At 41.0% G+C, this 24,441-nt stretch overlaps 1 protein-coding gene across 2 annotated transcripts in view; it reads right to left on the minus strand.

Annotated features, from left to right (window-relative positions):
• LOC111865196 overlaps positions 1 to 24,441 on the minus strand; it is a 132,613-nt gene that overhangs the window by 75,878 nt on the left and 32,294 nt on the right. Inside the window, exon 1 of one of the 2 annotated variants that reach the window (XM_023853036.1) lies at positions 495 to 569. The exons of the other annotated variant lie outside the window; for it this stretch is intronic. Within the exon in view, the coding sequence (XP_023708804.1) occupies positions 495 to 551 (57 nt within the window). The 5' untranslated portion in view covers positions 552 to 569. Of the gene's footprint in view, positions 1 to 494; positions 570 to 24,441 lie in introns of those variants that run through there. 2 annotated transcript variants of the gene reach the window in all.

The following is a 24,441-nucleotide window of genomic DNA, read 5'->3' on the forward strand; positions in this document are numbered from 1 at the left end:
GCCAATCATTACGCAACGTTCGATAAACGCCCCCTCACCGCCAAACTGTGACGTCACGCAACAGGCGAGTCCGTGCATCGACTATTGCTAGGCAATGCGTACGCAGGCACACCTGGCAACAATACCTTATATCTCTTGCCGAGCAGCAATGTGTTCTATATATTGTCCGTGCCGACCCTAAATAAGGAGCAGCGAACATTATTCAGTAGCGAGTATTGAGTTAGGAGTCGAGTTGTATCGAGTGAATGGCAGTGACTCCAGCAGGAGAAGTAACTGTGACACTGCAGATGGCAGTAGTCGTGAAACTGTAAATTGTGTAAATGTAAGAGCGAGCGGAATAAATTCGCTAGATCCAAGACGGCGTGAAGTTATTTGTCGCGTGATATACACCCAACACGTGACACTATATATAACGAATCGTCAAGGAGGAATTAATAAAAATCTTCGTGGAATTAGCAATAATGTAATTGTAAAACTGTGGAGGTTTTCCTTACACAGTTTTCTTCTCCTGTCTCCTTCCATTCTGGCATTCTTCTCCCCCCTCTACCCATGTCTCCAGAACGCTGAAGCATACAATGACGCTGACACGTAATTGCATTTAATCCAGCGGAACTGAGAGCTGTAAAGCAAAGGATACATGCATATTGAGATGAAGGAATGATGGCTGAAACTCCATGCACCATCCCACTCACGAACCTCCACATGTTACTGGAAACACATTTTGGCTCGACAAAGTGACCACTACCACAGAAACAAAAACCAGGAGATGACTATGACATTACATCGTAAAATTTTATGGTTGCTCCCAAAGGCCTCGTTCCGGGGTTGACCCCTGACATACAGTAGGATCAGGAAGTAAGCCCACGTTAATGGAGTCATTCCTGAAGCCTCATGAGACCTCACGGGGCGTGACTCCTGGCCAAATGGCTTCTTGGCCCACCCGAGGAAGAGGTGTTGGTCAGTCCTCTTCGTGCACAATGAATCTATCGTTGTTATTCTTATTTAAGGTCATTAACTGAAGAAGAACGAGACAGGCGAGGGCTGTAGCAAGCGTAGCGGAAATAAGAAATGTAAACAGAATTTTTGTCAGAAAACCTTACAGGAAAAATGGACTGGAATATATAGACATAGATAAGAGGTTGTTATTGAAATGGGCCTTAAAATAATTCGATTTGAGATATGAATTGGAACCAAACTGGGTCAGAATAAGGTTCAGTCGCGGCCTGTTGTCAGTATGGTAATGAACAATCCTATCGTATATGATATAACACCGTGAAGTGAGGTGATGTTCAACCGATCTTTGGGACGAATATCCAGCCTGAATTTTCAGGATCGAAGTGAATTCCAAGCAAGAAACCGCCATGAAGCAGACAGCAAGCAAAGTAAACCGAGTGTAGCGAAAAGCGAAACTATGTAGGCTAGGAGGGGACTTGCAGACACGAGGGCTTCTAAGTTTGCTACTTGCTTCATGCTGGTTTCTTGCTTGGCTTACTCTCAGATCCTGCAAATGGAGGCGATATAATTCTCCGAAGCCTTAGTTGACTTACCCCCAGACTAAAGAGCCTTATTTTCCAGAAGACAAGTCTCTTTATCGTGACCGATGTGATAACCTCAAATCCAATACTGTAATGAAATTTCGGATTTCTTAAAAGGTAGGCAAGTTATTGATCATATGAGAGACTAGCAGCTTCTCAAGAAGGATTTATCAGGACCCTGTTCTCTAGCAGTCTTCTCTTTAGTTGGGAAATAAAGGTTCACATTCACAGAAATTAAGCAACGTGCAAAATTTTATTTGATTTGTTAATTTTTATCTCTACGGCTCTGTATAATGAGGAGACGATAAAAGGTTCTGAACCGAAGGGTAGGAAGTGTTATACGAATTCATTTATTTCTGACGTCGACATAATTATCATTAATTTCATCATCGTCTCGTTGTCATGACTGCAATAGTTTAACCTCCAGTAGCAAATCCTATAATCTACCTCCCGATCTTCTTCAATTGTCATTTACCTACTTATATACATAATGTGAAATGACACCTGAAAGCCAGAGTAGACGTTCTTTGTCGGTAAACAGGTTCCCGCGGCAAAAAATAAACACGCAACAATTGGGATATTGTTGAGCTATAACGGTTTAAACGATGTTTTCTCTTGGGTTCGCTCCGAGGCTACATAACGAGGATCCATGGCCAGTTGAGTGAATCGCTTGAGACAGCAGAGGAAGATGATTGATAAGTGATGGTCAGCCTGTGAAGAGAAGACTTGAGGTGTGATAATTGCCGTGTTTAAATCCGTTGTCAGGATGCGACTATTGAAAATTGAGAATCCTAATGTGTGGGTAAAGGTGAACTGTACTTTCAAAGTGTAGATCAGTGATTGTACTGTATTACTTGTAGCTACGATTTGAGTGTCTAAGTGCAATAAATCAGATCGTTAAATCTAAATCCCGTCTAATGATCACATAACTCATATACGAGTATATAAGAGTACTTAGGTAAAAAAATGTGTATATATTGCATATAAGCATGTAAAAATTATTGAAAATCACGAGATAGACTAGACGTTTATGGACTTTTTAAATATTCTGTCTTCTTCCCGTGAATCGAGCAAGTGGAAACTTCAGTCATCTGAGAATTTGTAGCTGAATAATTGAATATGACTGCAGCAACACGTTGTATCTGCAAGGAGGCAGGAATCTCTATCCTCGTGCCACAAACATCAGCAATCCTAATATTATATTTCAGCAGCCTGGGCACGCGGTAGCGTAGTTGCTTGAGGCACTATGCTACAATCCGGAAGGTCGGGGGATCGAATCCCGTTGAGGTGGATCTTTTTCAATTTACCTAATCCTTCCAGCTGCACTATGGCCCTGGGGTTCACTCAGTCTCTAACAGAAGTGAGTACGAGGAATATTCCTGGGGTAAAGGGCGGCCGGTGCGTAAGGCTGACAACCTCACCATCATCCGTGAGCCGATTGTCTAGAAAAAATGTGGGAGCTTCAACATCTCACAACCCTATGGGCCTCCACGGCCTGTTACAGAGATACCTTTACTTTTACTTACTTACACAGGTTAATAATTTAATTTTCAGTGGCAAATCTACATTCCGTAGAAGTAACATTTGTAAAAGTTCCAACGTGGCATACCAGGAGCCTACGAGCAAGATAGTAAATTGTACTTTTAAGGCTGCCCATTGCGAATAAATCCAAATTCCTGTCGCCGCCTAACCACATGTATTTTACTGGTGCTCACTCCTGCCAACCTACACTTCAGAACTTTGTCTCCGCTCGTGTGGAAGAGTGGAGTTGTTATTAGCCTTCCTACAGCAGTGACAGCTATATTTCCATGTTTACTTGTCCCGCTGCAAGAGCTTTGTGTTGCCAGCAAGTAAGGAAAGATTTGTGTGCACAAGTTGTCGGTTGCGTTCAGGTACTACAGAACCACTGCCTGCATTTCAGAAGCTGAAACACATGCAACGACTATGTGAGCTGTGTGGTGGCAACTTTATGTAACGATGTACATTTAAGGGGAATTTGTACTGAGGTATAAATCTTTTAGTGCTTTGTGGGACGGGACATACGTTCTGCATGCAAGGGAGTGAGAGAAAAGTACGGGAATGGACGTAAGAAAAAGAAAGGAAAAGAGCTGTAACGAATGAAAGCAAAAATGGAGACATAGATGGAACAATGAGAAATCAAGAAGAGAAAGAAAGGAGTAGAATGCACGAGAGTAAAAATAAATTAATGAATAAAAGAAGACAAGAAATGAAAAAAGACAAAGAAGATGATAAATTAATTAATGAAAGAATTAAAGAGAAAGACAGAGAAGGAAAATAGAATAGGAGAGAAGAGGAGAGATACAGAGGAAGTTTCCTCAAGCGATAATAATTTTTTTTCTATTCGGAAGTGCCGGGTTCGAATTTCTGTTGGGATACCGTCTATGCTGACTGAGGATTCTCGTGGTTTTTATCATTTACTCCAGATAAATGCCGATTTAGTACTTCAAACTAAACCAGGATCCCTTCCTTTTATATTTAATCTAATTTATTATTTACTTGTCACACGAATCTTTGAAATTATACAATTCACGTCACTAAAAGCGTTGTTAAATAAGTAAAAAATTTAATACATGAATAAATATGAAGCTGAGAAGGGAACTCCGTAGTTTTAATCAGCAAGCGAAATATACGGACAGAGCTTTCTTCATCTCTACAATACATTCTGCATGCGCGTCCATTTTGTCCCCCTTGAGTTCGTCACCAGCGTCAGCATACACCTTACCCTAGCTTCTTGTCACTTCCTGTCCCTCGGGTCCGAATATACTCAAACATTTTCTATCTGTGAAGAGTACATTTCTGTGAGATCTGACGCCGTGTAGTCCGATGGAGGTTCACTGAGGTTTCAGAGGCAACATGCCGTCACATTCTAGTGACACTGCTCCTGATAATCACAGCGGTGAGAACCACAAATCCGGCAACTTCAATCTCTTTTCTCTTCGCGAGAGAATTGTACTGCTCCACATACATATCTCTTGTGTGCATTCTCTTCTTCACATCAGCAATCCTCTTTGTCCAAATTCCTCTCAGCGGCCACGTTTGTGTCCCTCGTCCCACTACATGACTGACCATGTCATTGTGCTTGTATTACTGTTTATCTCTACTCTCCTTCATCAAGTAACAAAATTTAATTTTCACTGTTTCAAAGATTAACAACTCACTTTATCACGTCTGTCATTTTTTTTTTGTCCACGTGTAAACAGTGCGAGATGTTGCGATGTGTTTTCATTACTTTTCTCATTACAATCACACGTCACTTCACTCAGTGCGAGGGGTGTGAAGGGCTCTGGTACTGAGGACTGCCGTCAAATGTGTTTGTAGGTTGGTGGGAGGGTGGTGGAGGGTGTGAGTGAATTGCAATTTCATTTGTCAAACTCAGAATCTACATTCAGTAATTAGATTGCAAAGTGTAAATATATTTATCACTGTGTAGAATTAATATTTACACCGTAAGTAATAAGCTTGTGTCTGTGTCATAAAACCTCAGATTATTACGTAATTAACGCCCTGACTCGTTTATAACAATTTGTACTTAATTCCAGGAATGGAGTACAAGGCAATATTATGACCTGGTTCCAGGAACACGTCTCGTTCGTAGTGATGTTACTGTTTCAAGAAATATCGCAATTAACTTACCCTTCTCTCGACTTGTTAAATTTCGAGATATCTCGACTCGAAAGTATACTTCCCAGACACGCGGAAGGTTTCAGTTAAATTATTTGGAACTAGAACCTCAGACACACTTGTGACGTAGCGGGGGCCTAAACGACTTCTGGGAACACGTCATCTACCGGTTAATGTATTCGTCACGCGTTCGATATGTGATGAAATGGTTCTTAGCGACATGGAAAATTACACAGACTTGGCGTTACATACCTTTCATGGCCGCGCTATAGCTCAAGCGGATAGTCGCTGGCTTCCCACCGCGGCGGCCCGGTATCGATCCCAAGTTTGGTCAAGTGGGATTTGTGATGGACAAAGTGGCGCTGAAGCGGGTTCTCTCCGAGTACTTCGGTTTCCCCTGCCGATCTTCATTCCACCAAATTCTCCATGTTCTCCATCGTCATAATCACCCGGGACAGTACAATAGGCCAATCAGTGGCCGCCGTGCCGAGTGGACCCAGGTGGACTCCACCCCCCACTAAGCGAATTAAAAAAAAATAATTATATACCTTTCACAGGGGAAAGATATAAAAGCTTAAGAACTAATACATGCTAAATTCATACCTCAAATGTAATTCTAGGTATTGGGTAACGAACAATAACGGAGTCTGGATTGGATGAACGGATTTATTGACGCTTCTTTCAGAGTCACTCTTAGTCACAATCAATTATAGCCCCATCGCTAGTCTATGCACTTCGCAAATCAATGGGACATGCTCCATTTCGTTCTCCTTCTTCGTTGTACTCCTTGTACTCCTACAACTTCCAGCTTCGGAACTCTTTCTATGTCCTCTTATAATTCCTCCGCACGGACTCCACGGAAAGTACTTTTCTCTATTGTCCTACAATGCTTATTTATTGACCTGTTACCTACCAATGGATGTCCTTCTATTGTTGAGAGATTAATTGTGGGACTGTTTATCGAGCCATTGCCTAGCAATGGTCATACGAATCACAGTATTTTCACAAATATCATTAGATTTAGAAATTAGATCTCCTTATAATCACCCTCTTCGTATTTATTCTTAAGAATTCGAAAATAAAGCAACCCCTCTTTGAAAAAAAATCGCCTTATATTAAGTATAACACAAACATTTCATTAGTATGTGATTATATTACCAGAACTTGTAGACATGTTAGATAGAGTGTATACGGCTCTACTTAGAGCTCTGTTTGTACCTGCTTCATATCGGCTTCTTATCCTATTTTATGACCTCGAAATTATAGTGAAATATTCCACTGAACGTCGGTCGACTTTCTCCAATTGCACAGCGCTATATTCCGGAAGGTAGAACTTTCCGAAAGTTGTACCGTTATCTACAAAAAAATGCACCCCACATGAATTGTCTTTCAGCTAACTTTATTGCAGAAGCTTGTTCGTGTGCGCATGAGCTGTGCTTGGACGTGTCGACTTAGGCGAGGCCGTGTTTCATGTAGCCTCGCCCTCTTGAGCAAATTTGTGAAAGGTTTCAATGCACTTCGCTAATGTGTTGGCTATCTAGTCAGCTCAGGAGACTGTGCAAAGGGGATCTGGAGGTACTGCTTGCTGAATCATAGTGTCACGTGGTCACGTCGGATTCAGGACTCAGCTGAATTTTGTAACAATCGGAATCTTCAGACACTCCGACCCCCTTTAGCCTGAGTCAGGTAAAGAAAGGCAAAACTGTCCCCGTGCTTAATTAGTTGAACATTACGCCATGGAGATGTATGCAGGAGTGGAGGTTTAGCTCCATCTTTCTTGTCCTTGGCATTAGATTGAAGTGAGCGGTCAGTTTCACGGCCCTGGGGAAGGAGTTCCCGGTATCCACTGGATAAGACCGCGCCATAGCTCAAACGGTTAGTCGCTGGCTTCCCACCACGGCGGCCCGGGTTCGATCTCTGGCATGGTCAAGTGGGATTTGTGGTGGACAAAGTGGTGCTGAGACGGGTTTTCTCCGAGTACTTCGGTTTCCCCTGTCAATCTTCATTCCACGAAATTCTCCATCATCATAATCACCCGGCGCAGGTACAATAGGCCAATCAGTGGCCGCCGTGCCGGGTGGAACCAGTTGGACTCCACCCCCTACTAAGCGAATCCATTGGATAAGAGGCTGGATGGGCCCCAGATTCGGTCTGGACGCTGTAGAAAAGAGAAAAATCTTGCATTGCCTGCAATCGAACCCGGGCTGTCCAGCCCATAGCCCGTCGACATATCGACTGAGCAATCCCCTACTTCCCTTATCTTAAGTCACTAATGACTTACTTGACTTAACTCCTTTAGTTCCGAGTGGAACACAGGGCTTCTGTGAAGCTCCTCCATCTTCTCCTCTGGTTTGCCAATACCTTAACCTCTCTCTAGGTCTTTCTCTGTTATTTCCTCTTCTTTTGTCCTTCTCCATGTTTTCCTTGGTCGCCTTCTCTTCTAGAACCTTGGGAGTTCCAGTCTAATGCATCTTTTTCTGTGACGCAAGTTGGTTTCCTTAAAGTGTGCCCGACCCATTTCCATTCTCTCTTTTAAATTTGGATGTCAGTTGGTTCTTGTTTTGTGATCTCCTAAGTCGCTAATAAAATTATACTATGCATATTTTCCTTATACTCTATCTCTGTAATTATATAAACACGCCCTGCAATTGGTTGTGCATCAAGACCACTACAATCAATGTTAGATATTGTCTTCAGACGCATATTGATTGCGTAAGTCGTCCGGGTTCGTCAACGATCATTCCGCGAGTGACTTTTTATTGAACATCGATATTCTGTAACCTCCTTCATTTTGGTTCCTATTGAATTTCCCCTGTACACTCAGAATTACTATGTTTACGTGTAAGTGATCCGAAGTTAGCTGTCATCAATGCGACAAGTACAAATCATCACGGGAGATCTACTCACTTTAATATGAGGCAGTTGTCGTGTCAGATAAAAAGACAGTAAATCCATGAATATTTTTTCCTCGCACTATGAAAATCTAGATGCATGACGCACTCAAGACATTCGTTACAATATGTCAAAAAATATAGAAATTGATAAATGCTTTGGTGACGCATCGTTAAAGTTACTCGCAAAGTGTGGAAAAGTGTTTTTTTTTTCCGGGGATGCATTCTAGAAATATTTTACTTTCTATCTAAAGTGGAAAGCATTCTCCTTTTTTTTGTCGACTGTTCTTTTCAATAGCTCCAGTGAAGTCTATCGGCTACAGAAGGGAAGTGTCGTCATTGGCCGTCAATCAATGTTGTGGGGACGTCTGTTACTGCGTCAAAGATCTTATGGAGAAAAAGATGCCATCAGCTCGTAAGTTGTAACAGAATAAGAAGAGAGTATCATACAAAAGTGGGGAAAACCCATATATCCTGATAAGAAATTCCAATTCATTTCCGAATATAGTATCTCTGACGCTGAAACATGGATTCTTGATTTAAATATAAAGTTTTTTTGTTTTTAATTTCGAGCTACTGAAATGAGTTTTTTATAGATGGGGTTAACAAAACTTGCCAGAACAAGAGAGACGTAAAGATAACCTGTCAGAAAATTTATATTATCAATGTTAATCTCTGTGGTCTGGTGGTCAGAGTACCTGGCTACAGATCCAGTGGTCCCGGGTTCGATTCCCGGCACTTCCAGATTTTCTGAGAAGTAGTGGGTCTGAAACGGGATCCACTTAGCCTCGTAATGATAACTGAGGAGCTATTTCAAGGAAATAGCGACTCCGGTCTAGAAAACCGAGATTAACGGCAGTGGGGATCCACTGCGCTGACCACGCGACACCCTCTATCCGAAAAAGTTTGCGTTAACTTCGTCGACGAATGGCGGTCGCTCGGTCGGTATAGTTCGCTTGTGGACTACAGGCCATGGAGTTTTGTTCGTTTGTTGTATACTAAATATTTGTAATTTGAGGCTTATAAATAAATTGTGGGTGCATAATGAGGGAAGTTGTGTTCCAGAGGTAGTGCGAATTTTGGTCCGCTATGAGGAGTAGATATGTGACGTTGGCATATCCCCAAAACCCGCTGCTTGTATGATTCAGTGCCGGTCTCCGCGCTGTGGAGAAGAAAGGATTCTTCTGTCACCAGGAATCGAACACCGGCCGCCCGACCTACAGCCACTCTCTTTATCGACTGAGCTATCCTGCTTATAGCCTTTATACATAATGAGGTGAAATTATAGCCATTAGGAATTATTTGTTTCAATTCGATTGAATTTAGTTAATTTAACAAATGTTCTATAGACGAAATTTCTGGCAGCTGAAGCAGCTGCAAAATGTTAACTACTCTTTCGAGTATGGCTATACTTTCTAGGAGATTAATGCCCTAGTCGTGAGGCCAATGGATGGGAAACTAAAAGATAGACTTGAAAGGATCCTGACGATGGTGTGTACTGTACTTCTTTTGGCTTGTTTTGGACTTCATCCATCGTCTGGTATGTAAAAGACAAAATCCCACGACGTTTCGGAGACTGGATCTATTTCCGTCTTCAGGTGTTTAGGGAAGGATAAACCTACTCAATTGGGCCCGTTAGAAAGAACTGGTCCAGTGATTGAGACTACCCACCTGAAGACGGAGACAGATCCAGTCTCCGAAACGTCGTGGGTTTTTGTCTTTTATATACCAGACGATGGATGAAGTCCAAAACAAGTCAAAAGAAGTAAACTAAAAGGTGGTAATAAACTGTACATTGAGGAGAGTCTGGTATGCTTCCTTCGGGTACAGACAAATGTTATCGGTACAAGTGGAGAGCACTAAAATTTAAAGTGTATTTTGTAACTAACTGGAAGCGAAATGTGGTTTATACGAAACTTTGCTATAGCAAGAAGTACTATCGGAAAAGAGATGTCAAGGAAACCCATTCTTCCAGAAAAATAAATGAAAATCTTGCAGACTGTAGACCACAATGTATAAGATGAATTGAAGTTAAACCCCAATCTGGTAGCATAAATAAGGATCAAGGGGAAATGTTACCCGTTTTTCTAACAAGTTTTGCGGTTTAAGTTCTTGCACATCTGTTTAGAATTTGGGAGGCACAGGAAGGCAACACTGATCGCATGAGGGTTATTCTTGTGGAAATGTTAGTCAAAACATTCTCACAGACAAGTGATGATACCAACTTATAAGATCTAAAGTCTGTGACGATAGTACTTTTAATACAAATATTATGTTTCTGGGCATTATCCGTTGTCCTATTTTGTTATCTAAAACATCAGGGCGGAGTTTTAGACAAAAACAGGACGATGGATAACTTCCAGAAGCATAATATTTATATACAAAATTATGTTAAAAGTTATTCATTATTTTATTAATTTGCTATTATTAACTTTATTTCTAAAATTACTAAAGTCTCGCTTAGAAAAAAAAATCTTACATTTAAGTTCTTGAAATTCGTGGAATAAGAAAATGTTAGAGGGGTCACTCTTTTCAAGCGCGTGCTCAGTCTTCTAAACGCAGAGCGGATATCGATTAAATTTGGTATTGGTGGGTAACATTTGAGTTTAGCGAAGGAAATAAATTTGTATTATATGTTTCAATATAACCTATAATTTACATGAAGATAAAATCAAACTGCACCAGTTTCCTAGAAAAGGGGCTCATGATTCAGAGAATAATTTATAACACAAAATATACCCTCAATCTAAAATTTATCTGAAATTTTCTTATATCCCATTTACTTAAACTATTTTTCCATTGATAAATACATTGGTGCAATAAATGGACGTCTAGATCAATGAGAAATACAAAATATCTAATGACAAATTTCGAAAAAAGATTATTTTCTTTATTGGAGTATATTTATTCGCCCCCCCTCCCCTCCTTTGGTCATTTGAAATTACATGCTTTTCGAGGCGGTAGCTTGTAGACATGTACCAGTCATGCACTAATATCCTGAGAACAGAGTGGTCCTCGTCTGAAGCAGACTTACATGTCTCTCTTTTGTCTTCATGTAACTGATGGAGAGGCTTGCACTTCGTCCGTGACACGATGACATGACAGTTTTTCATTAATATCTCCCCCCCCCCCCCCCCCCCCCCCCCCCCCCCCCCCCCCCCCCCCNTGGTATAGTTCGCTTGCGGACTGAAGCCACGGAGTTCGTGTTTTCTTCGAAATATTAGCTGAAGTACATGGGCCATGGTGCGTAGATATTTACTCTATTTAATTAAAATTAAAAATCATATTGTAGTTTTCTGGGTTATAACACCGTGTAAAAATATTCAGCGTTGAACCCTTCAGCTCTGCAGATGGAGAGAGAATGTCCCTCCTAAACTGTGGTATCAAAGTACCAGATAACAACAAGCCACGAGATCATAGTATGGATCTTCACGGATTAAATTGAACTTAAGTTAATTATGAGTACATATTACTTTCTGAAGTTGAAACAGACATTTAATAAGATTTCACTTAATTACAAATAATACGCATAATTTAATTTCTAATCTGTGTGAAGTAGCATTCTAATGTAAGTATTTTTAGGTTCAATGCCACTAGTACCAAATTCTTTCACTGTTTTTCTAGCAGCCATTACTACAACACATTTCTCTGGGATCTGACACTTGTGACCACGAAGGGTTTCCTGGGCTGTAAAGCTGTGTGATTCTGTGGAAGTACGATGTTTTGGGAGGAATATACTGGCTCCATCTTATGGGTCGAAGAGGGAAACAAGCTAAAGAGCAACAAGTAGACTGCGGCAGACAGAGCTTGGTCCTGAAGATGTAGGCATATGTTCTTACAGAACTTCGCAAATTTTCCGAACTACACGGCGTTAAATTCCAGAATATCCAGCAATTTCAGTCTTCCAAATGACTGCTTTCAAGGAAGTTTCCATACCAAATTTCTAAGTATAAATTTCATTGCACTAAATTTTATGGAGTAATCTTAAAGTTAATTTTTGTGTTCATATGAGACATTTGTAATTTATTGTCAGACTCCAGAAAAATATTCTTCCACATATTTTTTAAGTCTTATTATTAAAATGTTTAAAGGATTTTTTTTTTTTCAAATTTCTTTGATACAAAACCTAGCAGTATATATTCTGTCCCATCGTACGTGAATCAGCATTTAATTGATTGGCACAGATGTAAATTTTGTTCAGCTAAATTTCAAGCTGAATGGAACGAGAATTATCATTACGAAATCTGATTTCCTTTCACGTCAAGAATACAAAATATTCTCCTGAATTCTTCATTACTTTACAATTTCTTTGTTCTATGACTAGAAGGGGAGAGAATTCCCGTTTTGTCCGTTCTGTGCGTGTGGTTTTATTCGGGTGATTTCATGATCAGTATGTTCAATCATTGCTCTATACAATGCTCTTGTGTGGGGAAATACAAAAACCCATTAATGGAATAGAAAGACAATAGGAGTCAGGAGTAATTCATAGACAAAGAGACCTGCACTTCAGTACTTCTATTCATTACGAGAGCCATACTTCACAAATGGGATGCGATTGTGTGTATGTGTGTATGTGTACGTGAGAGAGAGGGAGAGACAGAAAGATAGAGACATGTCTCTCCATGCACCCACTAGCTATGGTTTCTCCCAAAGCTTCAATAATATCAGAACTGATTAATATACCGAATTAAAAATCTAAGCTACATTTTTTCTCTTCAAGTATGAATTATTATGATTACTACTACTGCTACTGCTACTGCTACTGCCTTGTTAATTATTTCGGAATTTATGTCATGCCAAATGCTTCTTGCTAACATTTTCCTGGCTTTTCATTTTTAATGTTAGTGGGGTGGGACTAAGTCCCTTGTACTGCGGCCATTTCTGGCCTATTGTACCAGCCCCAGATGATAGGTGAGGGTGATTGTGGAGCAATTGGTGGAATGAAGATTGGCAGGGGAAACCGAAGTACTCGAAGAAAACCTGCCCCAGCGCCACTTTGTCCACCACAAATTCAACTTGACCAGACCAGGGATTGAACCCGGGCCGCCGCTGTGGGAAGCCAGTGACTAACCGCTTGAGCCATGGCGCGGCCGCCATCTTCCTGGCTTACTCTTCGGCCATGAATATGGTCGCAGCACGTGCCTCCAAGTTGCACATATAATTCTACCAGACTGCATGGCGTCATAACAAGGAAGAAGTTACTCGTCACAAAAAGAAATATATTCGATTTCTAAATCTTCGTCCATAAAGTGTTAAGAGTTTTTTTTTTTTCAAATTCCAAATGAGCCAACATATAAAACAGATAATATGACAAAGAGACGGAGAATGACAGATTCGGGGTTAAGGTGAAGAGGAAGTAAATCTGCTGGTGCGACCTCCTCGAGACGGTAGTTGAGTCGTTGTGCAAGTGACAGATGAGCATCTTGGGGCGAGAGAGATGGAGTTCCGGTAGAATTGTGGATGGCTTGGTTTTGTGGGCATTCCGAGAACTCGAACCTTTCGATATTACATTTTACGTTTATACCATTTTATGGGCAGGCCTCCTCCACGTTCAATAAGAAAGAAGGAAATGTATTCTGGGGAATGGCCACTTACTTAGAAGTAAATGAGTAGCCTGTGGCTTTAGATGTGAGTTTTATTCTGAGGTAAGAACCGTTGCAGCTGCTGGTCTTGCAGTTCAGTCAGTGACCTCACACGCAACTAACGAGGCGAGATCATCATCATTACATGTAACTGGTATTTCAGAGCTTAATGTTTCTTCAAAACGGCAGAAAGTAACGCAGAGTACGAAGAATCTTACATATCAGATACAACTGAATTACAGATTTGGCTTCTCCTTAAGAAGGGCTCAGCTCCATAAGTAAGTAATTAAGTTCCATCTGTAGCAAAATCATCCCCTGCCTACCCTGCGCACCTCTTCACCCTGTATATCATTCGAAGTTTTCAAATAATCTTCACAGTTTAAGTTACGGTATATATATATATATATATATATATATATATAACTACAAAATTAAAAAGAAAGTTGAGAGAAGTTAATTGAAAAGAACAACAGTTTGCCCCCAGCCGTCGTTTCCAGCTTTAGCGAACTCTACACGCAAGGTTCCGCCTCCCGAGCTATACGGCGAATTCTTTTCAGAACATTTATAAATTTCAATTCGAATCTGCAGTTCAGTGTTATTACTTCTTTCGCGGGACACATTATTCTCCTCTTTACTCTGTTCTCGAACACTGTGAATTTCTGTTCTTCTTTCAAAGTGAGAGATCACATTCCACGACATATTACAACAACCATCTCTATGGCAACTCATCTCCAAGGTTCTATCTCTCTTGCTCTCTATGGCTTTGTACCTTGGCCGCTTTTTCAGTTTCTTCATCCTACACACAGTCGGTAGGATTCCTTGCACAGGGGATCAGCCCGTCGCAAGTTCGCTACCTACACACAGAACAACACAAACACAGAATAAACGCACACAGGTATTCATGCCTTCAGTGGGATTCGAACCCACTATCTTAGTATTAGAGCGGCCGAAGACGGTTCATGCTTTAGACCGCACGGCCACTGTGATCGGCTGCCTCGAAGGATTAGTACCTTTAATTCCACAACCCAAATATCGAAATACCCTGAGAGAGTCCCGTCCAAATCTCAACGTAAATATTCACCATCTCCTTAAGATCTGTCTTTTGTCTTGCCCTCTCAACTCTTTCTAGGTCTTCAAAATGATCGTTTTATAAGAGCAGTTTCTTCAAAAATTTCTATGCATTCATTGACCCCCCCGCCGGCCCATTCAAGATACTTTTGCAGCTGAAAGCAGCGTCAAAAATTTAGTATAGTGATAATTCTAAACAGGTGAGGTTTATACGCCAAAGTACCTTGACATATGTCGTGTTAAGACAAGGCTCACTAAATGCCACTTTCTGCAAGGAGGAACTACTTTATGTGTTTATGCTGTAATGTGTTTTATTCGGTATTCCATTGTGTCACTGAATGAAAACTACTGTTCTTAGAGATGTGCTCTGATTGTTGCTTGATTCTGTCTAATAAGGAGAATTTTGTGATGCACTTATATTATTTGGATAAATCTTTTCTGCTAAATCTCTTTTTGCATAACATCACAAACACTGTGTTATTCTTCACGGATATATTTTCAACGATACTTTGTTTTCAGATATTGCAATTTATATTCATCTGAAGAAGACGCCCTCAGTAACACGCGATCAAATGATAAGAGGATCTATAAATTATGATTTGGAAAGAAATGATAATGGTTTAATCGAGATATTCTGACATTTAATTGAGGATCTGAGGAAGAACATGAGAAACCTCAATCAGGATAGCTGGCGTCTCGGGTGATTTCCGAACAGAATTCGTCTCGAACAACGGACTACAGCAATACCACAAACATAGCCCGCTTTTGTATTTTTCTCTAAAGAGAAAGGCCATGTTCTACACACGCAGAAAAAGAGATAAAATTGAAAATGTCTGTCAGTGAATCTAGTCACTTCTTTACGCGCCCTAAACTAATCTTTCACGATAAGGAAGGAATAGAAACCAGAGCTTCAGTGTCTATTGATCGCCCTGTACTTGTCGTGGCGGTGAAACTTTCCTTTTGTTATTCTGCGGGTGCAGCTTGTCAATTGAAGTTTCTCGGTGAGGAAGAGGCGGGCGAACGCGAGAACATTTCTTCCTTTTGAATGCGACTCTTGGAAATAAAAGAAAACTTCTAAAACCGACATCCACGGTCTTGGTTCTCGAACTTGCCACCGCCGTGACGTATATGGCATCCCACTGGCATGGCCGCGCAGTGAACTTATGGCTTGAGCACTGCCATTTCTCTCTTAATCAGCGTTTCGTTTCTCTCTCTGGAATTTTTGCCAATATTTCGCTGCTGTGACCATAACTTCTTCCTTAGTTTATTTGGCGATATTTTTCAGTTGCAGTGATCTTACTTTTCGTTTCTTTTGTTCTTCTTCTTCTTCGTCAACAGTGTTCTCAATTTAATATTTTCTCTCTTTCTTCAGCGTTGAATGATCTGGTAATTTCTGGAGGATGTAGAAGGAAAGAATCTACCATGGCGTGCTCTAACTTCTTTCTCTAAAATTTTCTCCAACAGGCTGAAATGAATTGAAATAATTAATGCTGGACTACCGGCGTCGAGATTCGAACCAAATTCCAAGAATATGGAGAAAGCGTCTGATCTTCTGCTATTGGAAAAGGATATGATTTATATTTTAACGTTATGTGCCACTTCAGCAAAAAATAATTAGACGGAATAGTCCATTGCTAGAAAACGGTTCGTTAGAGTGCGTATCAGGGACAACAAAACGCTTGTAGAAATCAAAGCGTTGCTTCGAAATTAACATACGGTTCCAGCAGCAAAGGATAAGCACGTATCCGTAACAACAAACGTTTCCATGGTTACCGGTAGCTTATATCACAAGCCGTGAAGGGAAGAGCGGGGCGTTCGTAAGTCAGCCGCAGTTCATTCGTAAGGGAGCTCAATGTTCAGCTGTGGAGCGCTAACCAGCGGACAGCGGGAGCTGAAGAAGTGACCGATTTGTATTATTTTTTTTATTGCTAGTGGGGTGGGGCTAAGTCCCTTGTACTGCGGCCACTTCTGGCCTATTGTACCAGCCCCAGCTGATAGGTGAGAGTGATTGTGGAGCAATTGGTGGAATGAAGATTGGCAGGGGAACTCGAAGTACTCGGAGAAAACCTGCCCCAGAGCCACTTTGTCCACCACAAATCCCACTTGACCGGACCCGGGATCGAATCCGGGCCGCCGTGGTGGGAAAGCAGCGACTAACCCTTTGAGCTATGGCGCGGTGTGACCAATTCGTAAATCAGAACCAAGTCAGTCACAGTAGAAGGGAAGACACTCGTAGTTCAGTAAGGAATGGAGCGAGTCTTAGGCAGTCAATGATTGTGAGCTGTGATAGTAGATTGTAATTGTAATATAAATGCCAGTAAATCCAATCATCCAATCCAAAACCCGTTATAATCAGTCACACGGACCCTTCATACATGACAATGCTAAAACCATTAATGGTTTACAATGCATCTAACAAAACGCAGAATACTGAAAAATTCCGCTGATCACAGGTTTTACGCTTTTTCATATACCTTATTTTGTTTTCGCATTCTCGCATGTCAGTCTGATTCCTTTGCAATGTCTAGCATCTTGTCGAGAGTCAAGCCTTTGACGCATGCGTGCATCAGTGCTAATTTTGCATCCATTTTTAGTCCTCATTATGGCGAATTCTGATACTGTTATGTAGAAATATATTTGTTTTAACACGAATATTTCGTTTAATGTTATATTTCGTAGCGTAGTAGGTATAGCGACTGGCTACGGGCTGGACGACTGAGAGGTCGGAGTTCGAGTCCCTGTAGGTTCAAGAATTTTCTCTTCTCCAGATTGTCCAGACCGGCTCTGGGGTCCACCCAACTTCCTATCCGATGGATACCGGGGGCTCTGTCCCCGGGGGTAAAGCGGCAGGGGCGTGAAGCTGACAACTCACCTCCATCTAGTGCCGAGGTCAAGAAAATGTGGATCTATACATCCACTCCCTTCATGACGTAGTGCTTAATTCGTTGAGCACAGGAACAACTTTGCCTTTTAGGACATTATCTTGGGCATTATTTGTTGCCTGTGTTTTGGAACTTAAAATTATAAAAATTAATTTTCCAAGAGGTGCCCCAGTTCTGTATTGAGATAAAACATAGGGGAATGGGGAAGGTGACGCATACGTTATATGGCCTATTAGTTAAAACCTTTTCTATACTGCCATAAAATAAGTTCACTTTCCATTAATCAAAAATAAATCACTATCATGAAATTTAATACTGAATAATGTTCTCTCGGGGACATAACCCTGTGTTTTACATGCGTAGGAGAGACCTCATTTGATTTAATCGTTGTCACGTTATGTAGTTTTTTTTACCGACTACTGAGTAAGTGGAAGTACCCCTACATTTTTATAACAGTGGATGTTAGAATTTATGACGGCTGTACCGGCGGACATTCCCCGCATAGTTAAGCCTTCATTTATCTAGAATAGCCAGTGGTTCAGAAAGAAATTCTCTACGTAACACAAATAACAAGCCATATCAAAAGCAATGAAGCGCCGATGACTGTCTCCACATTACTATAGCCCAACAGCGTCACTGCAAGCAGGTCTACAGAGCGGCAATAAAGAAGAGAGGAACCTTTCCAGATGTGAAGGCATACCTTCTTTATGTTGTTTCTGTTGATGCGATATTACAGTGAAGCTTCCAAAGGACATAAAGAGACCAAAATAACGCCCGTAAAAGTTGATATCCCTGTACAGAGTAGGACTTGAATTTTACATTAGTCTATTAATAACAGTTTTTTCTGTGTGTGCGCACCGAATTAAATTGTACATGTTGTGTGTTTTTGAAATGAAGAGTAACATGTCTATATTTTAATATGCGCTGCATACTGCAATAAAAGCTTATTACTGAGCGTCAGCCGGGCACTACAGGGATTATTACGGGGGCTCAGTCTCCCCCACTTTCAAAGAGAGGACACTCCGAAATCTTGCATCTTCATTAAATATATTTATTCAACTGAATACATATTAGTTTGTTCTCTCTTATTTCCTTGTTACTTTATTTCTTTCTTCGTTTGTTTCTCCCTCTTTCTGTCTTTCTTCTCCTCTCTTATGATCCTTCTTCCTCTATCCCCTTTCTCTCTCTTCTTATTTGTTTATTCGTGTTTTCCATTCTTCCTGTTCTCCTGTTCTTTCTTCCTTTTCGTTCAAATTTCTTTCTCTGACGGTTGTTAAACATGAATCAGAACATTTCTTTGTATCAGTGTTTCTTTCTTCGTGCTGTGTGCTCAGTCAGTTTCATTACAGTAACTGCCACTCCTCCTCCTGGCATACACGTGTATGCACCCACATCCTCTCTATGCATGAATGTTAGAGGCTAGCAAAGCGGTGAATCGACCTGGAATAATAGCAGTAGGATCGGATATTTTCTAGTGCGCAACGAAGAAAATGCGTACAGTCCGTACAGTGTGACAACTGAACCGCACAATTGCATTACTTTCGAATCTAACCATTACGATTTAAATTTAAAATACAGTTCTTAGAGGAGGTATAAGATTACATTTCTTGTCTGTTTCACAGAATTTGATAACATTGTGAATTACGTTCGGGTATAGAAAACCGAGATTAACGGCCGTGGGGATCCTTTGCGCTGTCCACGCGACACCCTCTATGCGCAAAAGTTGGCACTAACTTCGCCGACAAGCGGCGGTCTCTCGGTCGATATAGTTCGCTTGCGGACTCTAGGCCACGGAGTTTGTTTGTTTGTTTGTTTGTTCGTTTGTGAATTACGTGTCTGGTTTCTCCCCGAAACAATCTAATTTGAGAAGCAAAGTTTCTCTAAAGAGAAATCTTGTTGGATATACCGCTGAAGTGACTACACATACGAATGCCTTTCTTGAAGTAAATCTTACCACGAGAGCTCTTAGCTTTGTCGGGATTTAAGTACTTGTTGAAAGGATGTATATACGTACATACATCAGCCTTCATGTTCTACGAAATGAAAAGAAAACTCCGCAGAATTTTGAAGGTTTCAAAGATATCAACTTAATTACATGTCAGTGTCTTAGTAAGAGTGGAGACGTGTACTTCAGTAGTGAAGCGTGCATGTTCCCAAATGGATACCTAACGATTCGACGTATCTCTTCAGCCTACATGTTTATTTATTACAGATGACGAATTTGTTACCATAGAAGTAACAGATAATACAGATATAGCACTATGCTTAGCAAGTGGCCGCGCCATAGCGCAAGCGGTTAGTCGCTGTCTTCCCAATGCGGCGGCCCGGGGTTCGATCCCGGGTCTGGTCAAGTGTGATTTGTGGTGGACAAAGTGGCGCTGGGGCAGGTTTTCTACGAGTACTTCGGTTTCCCCTGCAAATCTTCGTTTCACCAATTGCTCCACAATCACCCTCACCTAACATCTGGGGCTGGTACAATAGGCTAGAAGTGGCCGCAGTACAAGGGACTTAGTCCCACCCCACTAGCAATAATAAAATGCTTAACAAGTGGTTTTCCTTTTGTTCTTATTCAGCGCCATGTATTGTGATTTTTCGCCAGTTCTTCCAAAAAGTTTTATAATTTATCTGTCCGTCCATTTAGAAGGTTTCCGCAGATCCTTTCTCCCTTGTGAATTCTGTTTTAATGAACCTGTTTGTTTCATACGTCTTTCATTCTTTTTCCTTTCCCCGAACAAGACCTGTCAAGTTGTCCTTATGCTCCCCACTTTATTTATTTAAAAAAATATTTAATTTGTCTCTTGTATATTCGTTTCCTTGTTTTGTTGATAAAAACTTCCTATTTTCCGTTTTGTTTTGTTAATTACAGCGAATTTTGTTTTCAGATATATGTGTACCCTCATGACTCTGTATTTTGCCTTATATACCAGTATTATTTTCCAGGCTGTAATGCACACTGAAATGGACTTTCAGGTTCAATAAACTGTGGAGGTTTTCAGGAACATCTGAGTGATTTTTAGCTTCCCAAGGAGGAATATGCTTCATGGAGTTAGTTGTTTGTTTATTCAGTTACTTGACTTGTCAGTTAATTAATTAATTTGGCGGTACCATAACTTACGCTGTTAGTCACCGGCTTCCAACCTCGGGGGGGGAGGCACGTTCGAGCCCAGGTCGTGCCATGTGCGATTTGTGAGGGACAAATTGCCACTGGGGCAGGTTTTCTCGGAGTACTTCGGTTTCCCCTTTCATTTCTCATTTACCGACTGCTCCATACTCATCATCTCTCACCCGGGGCCAGCTAATGACCGACGTACCAAGTGGACTCAGTCTCACGCCACAGAAAGAAATAAAAAATAATTCATTAGTTAGTCAGTACAATGGTTGGTTTCATATTTAATTAATTTGTAAAAAAACACGTTGCTTAATTATTTAGCTAATTAGATAGTCAATTAGCCAATCAATTAATTAGATAGTAGGTTATTTATTTGGTTGGTTCGTAAATCAGTTTAGCCAATCATTCAGCCTGTTAGTTAGTTAGTTAGTTAGTTAGTTACTTAATTAGTTGTTTACTTAGTAGAAATATTTGTACAGTGAGACTGAATTGAGAATATTGTAAAATACTTTGGAATTTTGGAATTTTATAGAAAGTTAAGTTCTTATTGACAGGCACTGAAAAAAAATTAAATGTTTCCTTCAGCCGTTAGTGTTGGTAACTATACTCCGACCTAAGTGCATGGGGAAACCCACCCTCTCCAATAACTAACTAACTAACTATACTCCGAGTAATTAATCGAAATCTTTAAGTAGTGTCATAGGCGAAAAATGCGGAAGCAGACAGAGACGATCCCCCACCAATAGTCGTTCATAGTATGTGCTACCCTTTTAAATTAAATTTACCAATATTCTAAAGGAAGAAAACATTTTTAAGTCACAAAAGATATGAATATGCCATCTCCTTACTGTCTATATTTCACATTGTAGCATATAGACGCTGTGCTAAGTAATGACTCTGTAAAAGAGGGCCGTTGCTAGGTAACGGGCCTAAACAGTAAAACAGGAATGATTTTCTGTACGCAGTCCGAGTAAGATCCAAGTTATGCAACAATAGAGGGACCGTTGGGAGATGTGTTATCTATGCCATCCGTACCAAAGAAGGACATGTCTAGTACGAGTATTTAGTTACTTGTGAAACAGCCGCCGGCCTGTAAAGCGCTCATAGGAACTCTTACAGTTCACGCTCTAAAATATTTTCAGCTGATGGAACTTCGTTAAATGCACAAGAAATGAGTCTTTCTTCGTAACAGTACTAATTCTATGGCATGAGGTTCAAAGCGTGTTTGAATAAACTTGTAAATAGCTATGTAAGATTTGAGGCTTTCACGGCNATACGTTCCTCCGAAACGTCGGTTAACACCACTTATACACGGTGCCAAATCCCAAAAGACTGCTTTCTTCTTTATAAATAGCTGTGTGACATGATTTTAGGAACGAATATTGGTACCATTTCCTGGTATTGAATGATTGAAATATTGCTGCGCCGTCGAACCCATCAATTCCGATCAAACAGAAACACGGTGAGACTGTCTTCAACCGGTGTGTGGCGGGTCCGCTTATCCCAGGAGCCACAGTGCGAGCAAGCACCTGGAGCACTTCATTACAAACAATCTGACAGTCGGGTTCCGCAAACATACCAGTTCAGTTCTCAGCGGGACGGCGGATTCGGACGCGACCGCTCAGCCCAGGGGTTGCCAAGCAACGCACCGCAGCAAATTGTTTCGATCGTCTCTGGCTGCCATCTGGTGGCATTTAGTAGACAGGCAGTGAAATGGAAAACAAAGGAATGTGAACTGAAAGAAGAAATATGCAAACGAATAAAGCAAAGAAAGGAAAACTGTACGTAAAAAAAAGAGAGAGTTAGAAAGGAAGAAAACAGGAATACCATATTAGAAGGAGCAACCGAACAGGGAAGAAGTAAGGAAAAGAGGAAGGAAATAAACACAAATGTAAAGGACTGAAGGATCAATCGAAAGAGAATTGAAATGTAAAGAAGTGAGACAGAAATATGAAAAGTAAACGGCTAGCCGATCGAGAATAAAATGGCGGTAGGATCGGTTGTTTTGAGGAGCTCAACGAAAGAAACAGGTACAGTCCGTGTCATATGCCAACTGAATTAGAGAACTGCGTTATTTTCGAATCTGATCTTCATAGATGACATTTAAAAAATATAGCTTTAATTATAAGTCAGTTTTATTTGTCCCGCCAGACTGTATGACGAAATCATTATATGAGACCTAATAGGCCCTTTGAAAATGTGGCTCAGTTCAAATCAGAATCTAATTCAGGAGGGAATTAAGAGGCGATTGAACTCTGATAATGCTTGCTACCATTCAGTCCAGAACTTTCGCCTTCTCGTCTGCTCTCCAAAAACATAAGAATTAGAATATACAGAACTATAATTTTGCCTCTGGTTCTGTGTGGGTGTGAAACTTGGTCTCGGACATTAAGAGAGGAACATAAACTAAGGGTGTTTGAGAACAGGGTGTTGAGGGGACTATTTGTACCGAAGAGAGATGAAGCGACAGGAGGTTAGAGAAAACTGCTTAATGAGGAGCTTCATAACTTGTACTCTTCTCCAAGTATAATTAGAATGATCAAGTCAAGGAGGATGAGTTGAGCAGAGCATATAGCACGAATGAGGGAGAAGAGGAACGCATGTAGAATATTTATGGGACAGCCAGAAGGAAAGAGATCACTAGGAAGACTTAAACGTAAGTGTGAGAATAACATTAAAATGAATCTGAGANGGGAAAGAGACCACTAGAAAGACTTAAACGTAAGTGTGAGAATAACATTAAAATGAATCTGAGAGAGGTAGGATGGCTTGGTATGGACTGGATTGATCTGGCTTAGGATAAGGAGAAGTGGAGAGCTCTTGTGAACACGGTAATGAACTTTCGGGTTCTACAAAATGTTGAGAAATTCTTGATCAAGCAGAAAAAGTAGCCTCTGAATTGTTGAGAAGGCTTGTTTACTGATCCAATGCTTAGCAATGGACATCCTAATGTTGTAGGCTTCCGCCGGAATGTGTTTACCCAATCGTTGCCTAGCAATGAGTCTATATGTCACAATATGAATATAAACCGAACAAGAGCAGAGAGTTACAATTCCACGTACGAATTACATTGCTGAATATACTGCAGCTCTTTACATCTGAAAATTATAGGATTCGACGCACCTTCCCCAGGTTATACGTGTATGTTTCGAGGTACAGATTTTCTGTCATATCTTCTGTATGGAGCGTGCGAGGAACCCAGAACATTAGCTAGAAGCATGGCGATATATCCAGTGGCGCAACACGTATTCGTAGAGAGATCCATATTCTCTTCGGACTGTATTCTCAGTTCTAATCTCTTCATGACTTTCAGTGAGGGAGTGCGAAACGGCGTTCTGTACTCTTCATCTTACAAAATTCATATCCCCGGAAATTCGTGTCTCCGTTTCTACTGCTCTCAGCCCAAGTCGTGTCTCCCCCCCCCCAACCGTCATTCTCAGCATCAGAGACAATTAAAGACGCTCAGTCGAGACTGTCTTTTGATGTAGGATAAAGCAAGGTTGAGGTTCCTCCGTTGCTAATGATCACACAGTGAAGGCACAGGGAACACGGGGAAAGTAAAGAAGCCCCAGGCATGCTTAACCTCTGCATTCGATGAACCTGTGTTGTCCAAAATTATTCACTTCCGAGATACACTTACTCAGTACTTACTTACTTATGGAGCTGGCCGCGCCATAGCTCAAGCGGTTAGTCTCTGGCTTCCCATCGCGGCGGCCCGGGTTCGATCCCGGG

Source organism: Cryptotermes secundus, unplaced genomic scaffold (assembly GCF_002891405.2).
Source record: "Cryptotermes secundus unplaced genomic scaffold, Csec_1.0 scaffold238, whole genome shotgun sequence".
Lineage (NCBI taxonomy): Eukaryota > Metazoa > Arthropoda > Insecta > Blattodea > Kalotermitidae > Cryptotermes > Cryptotermes secundus.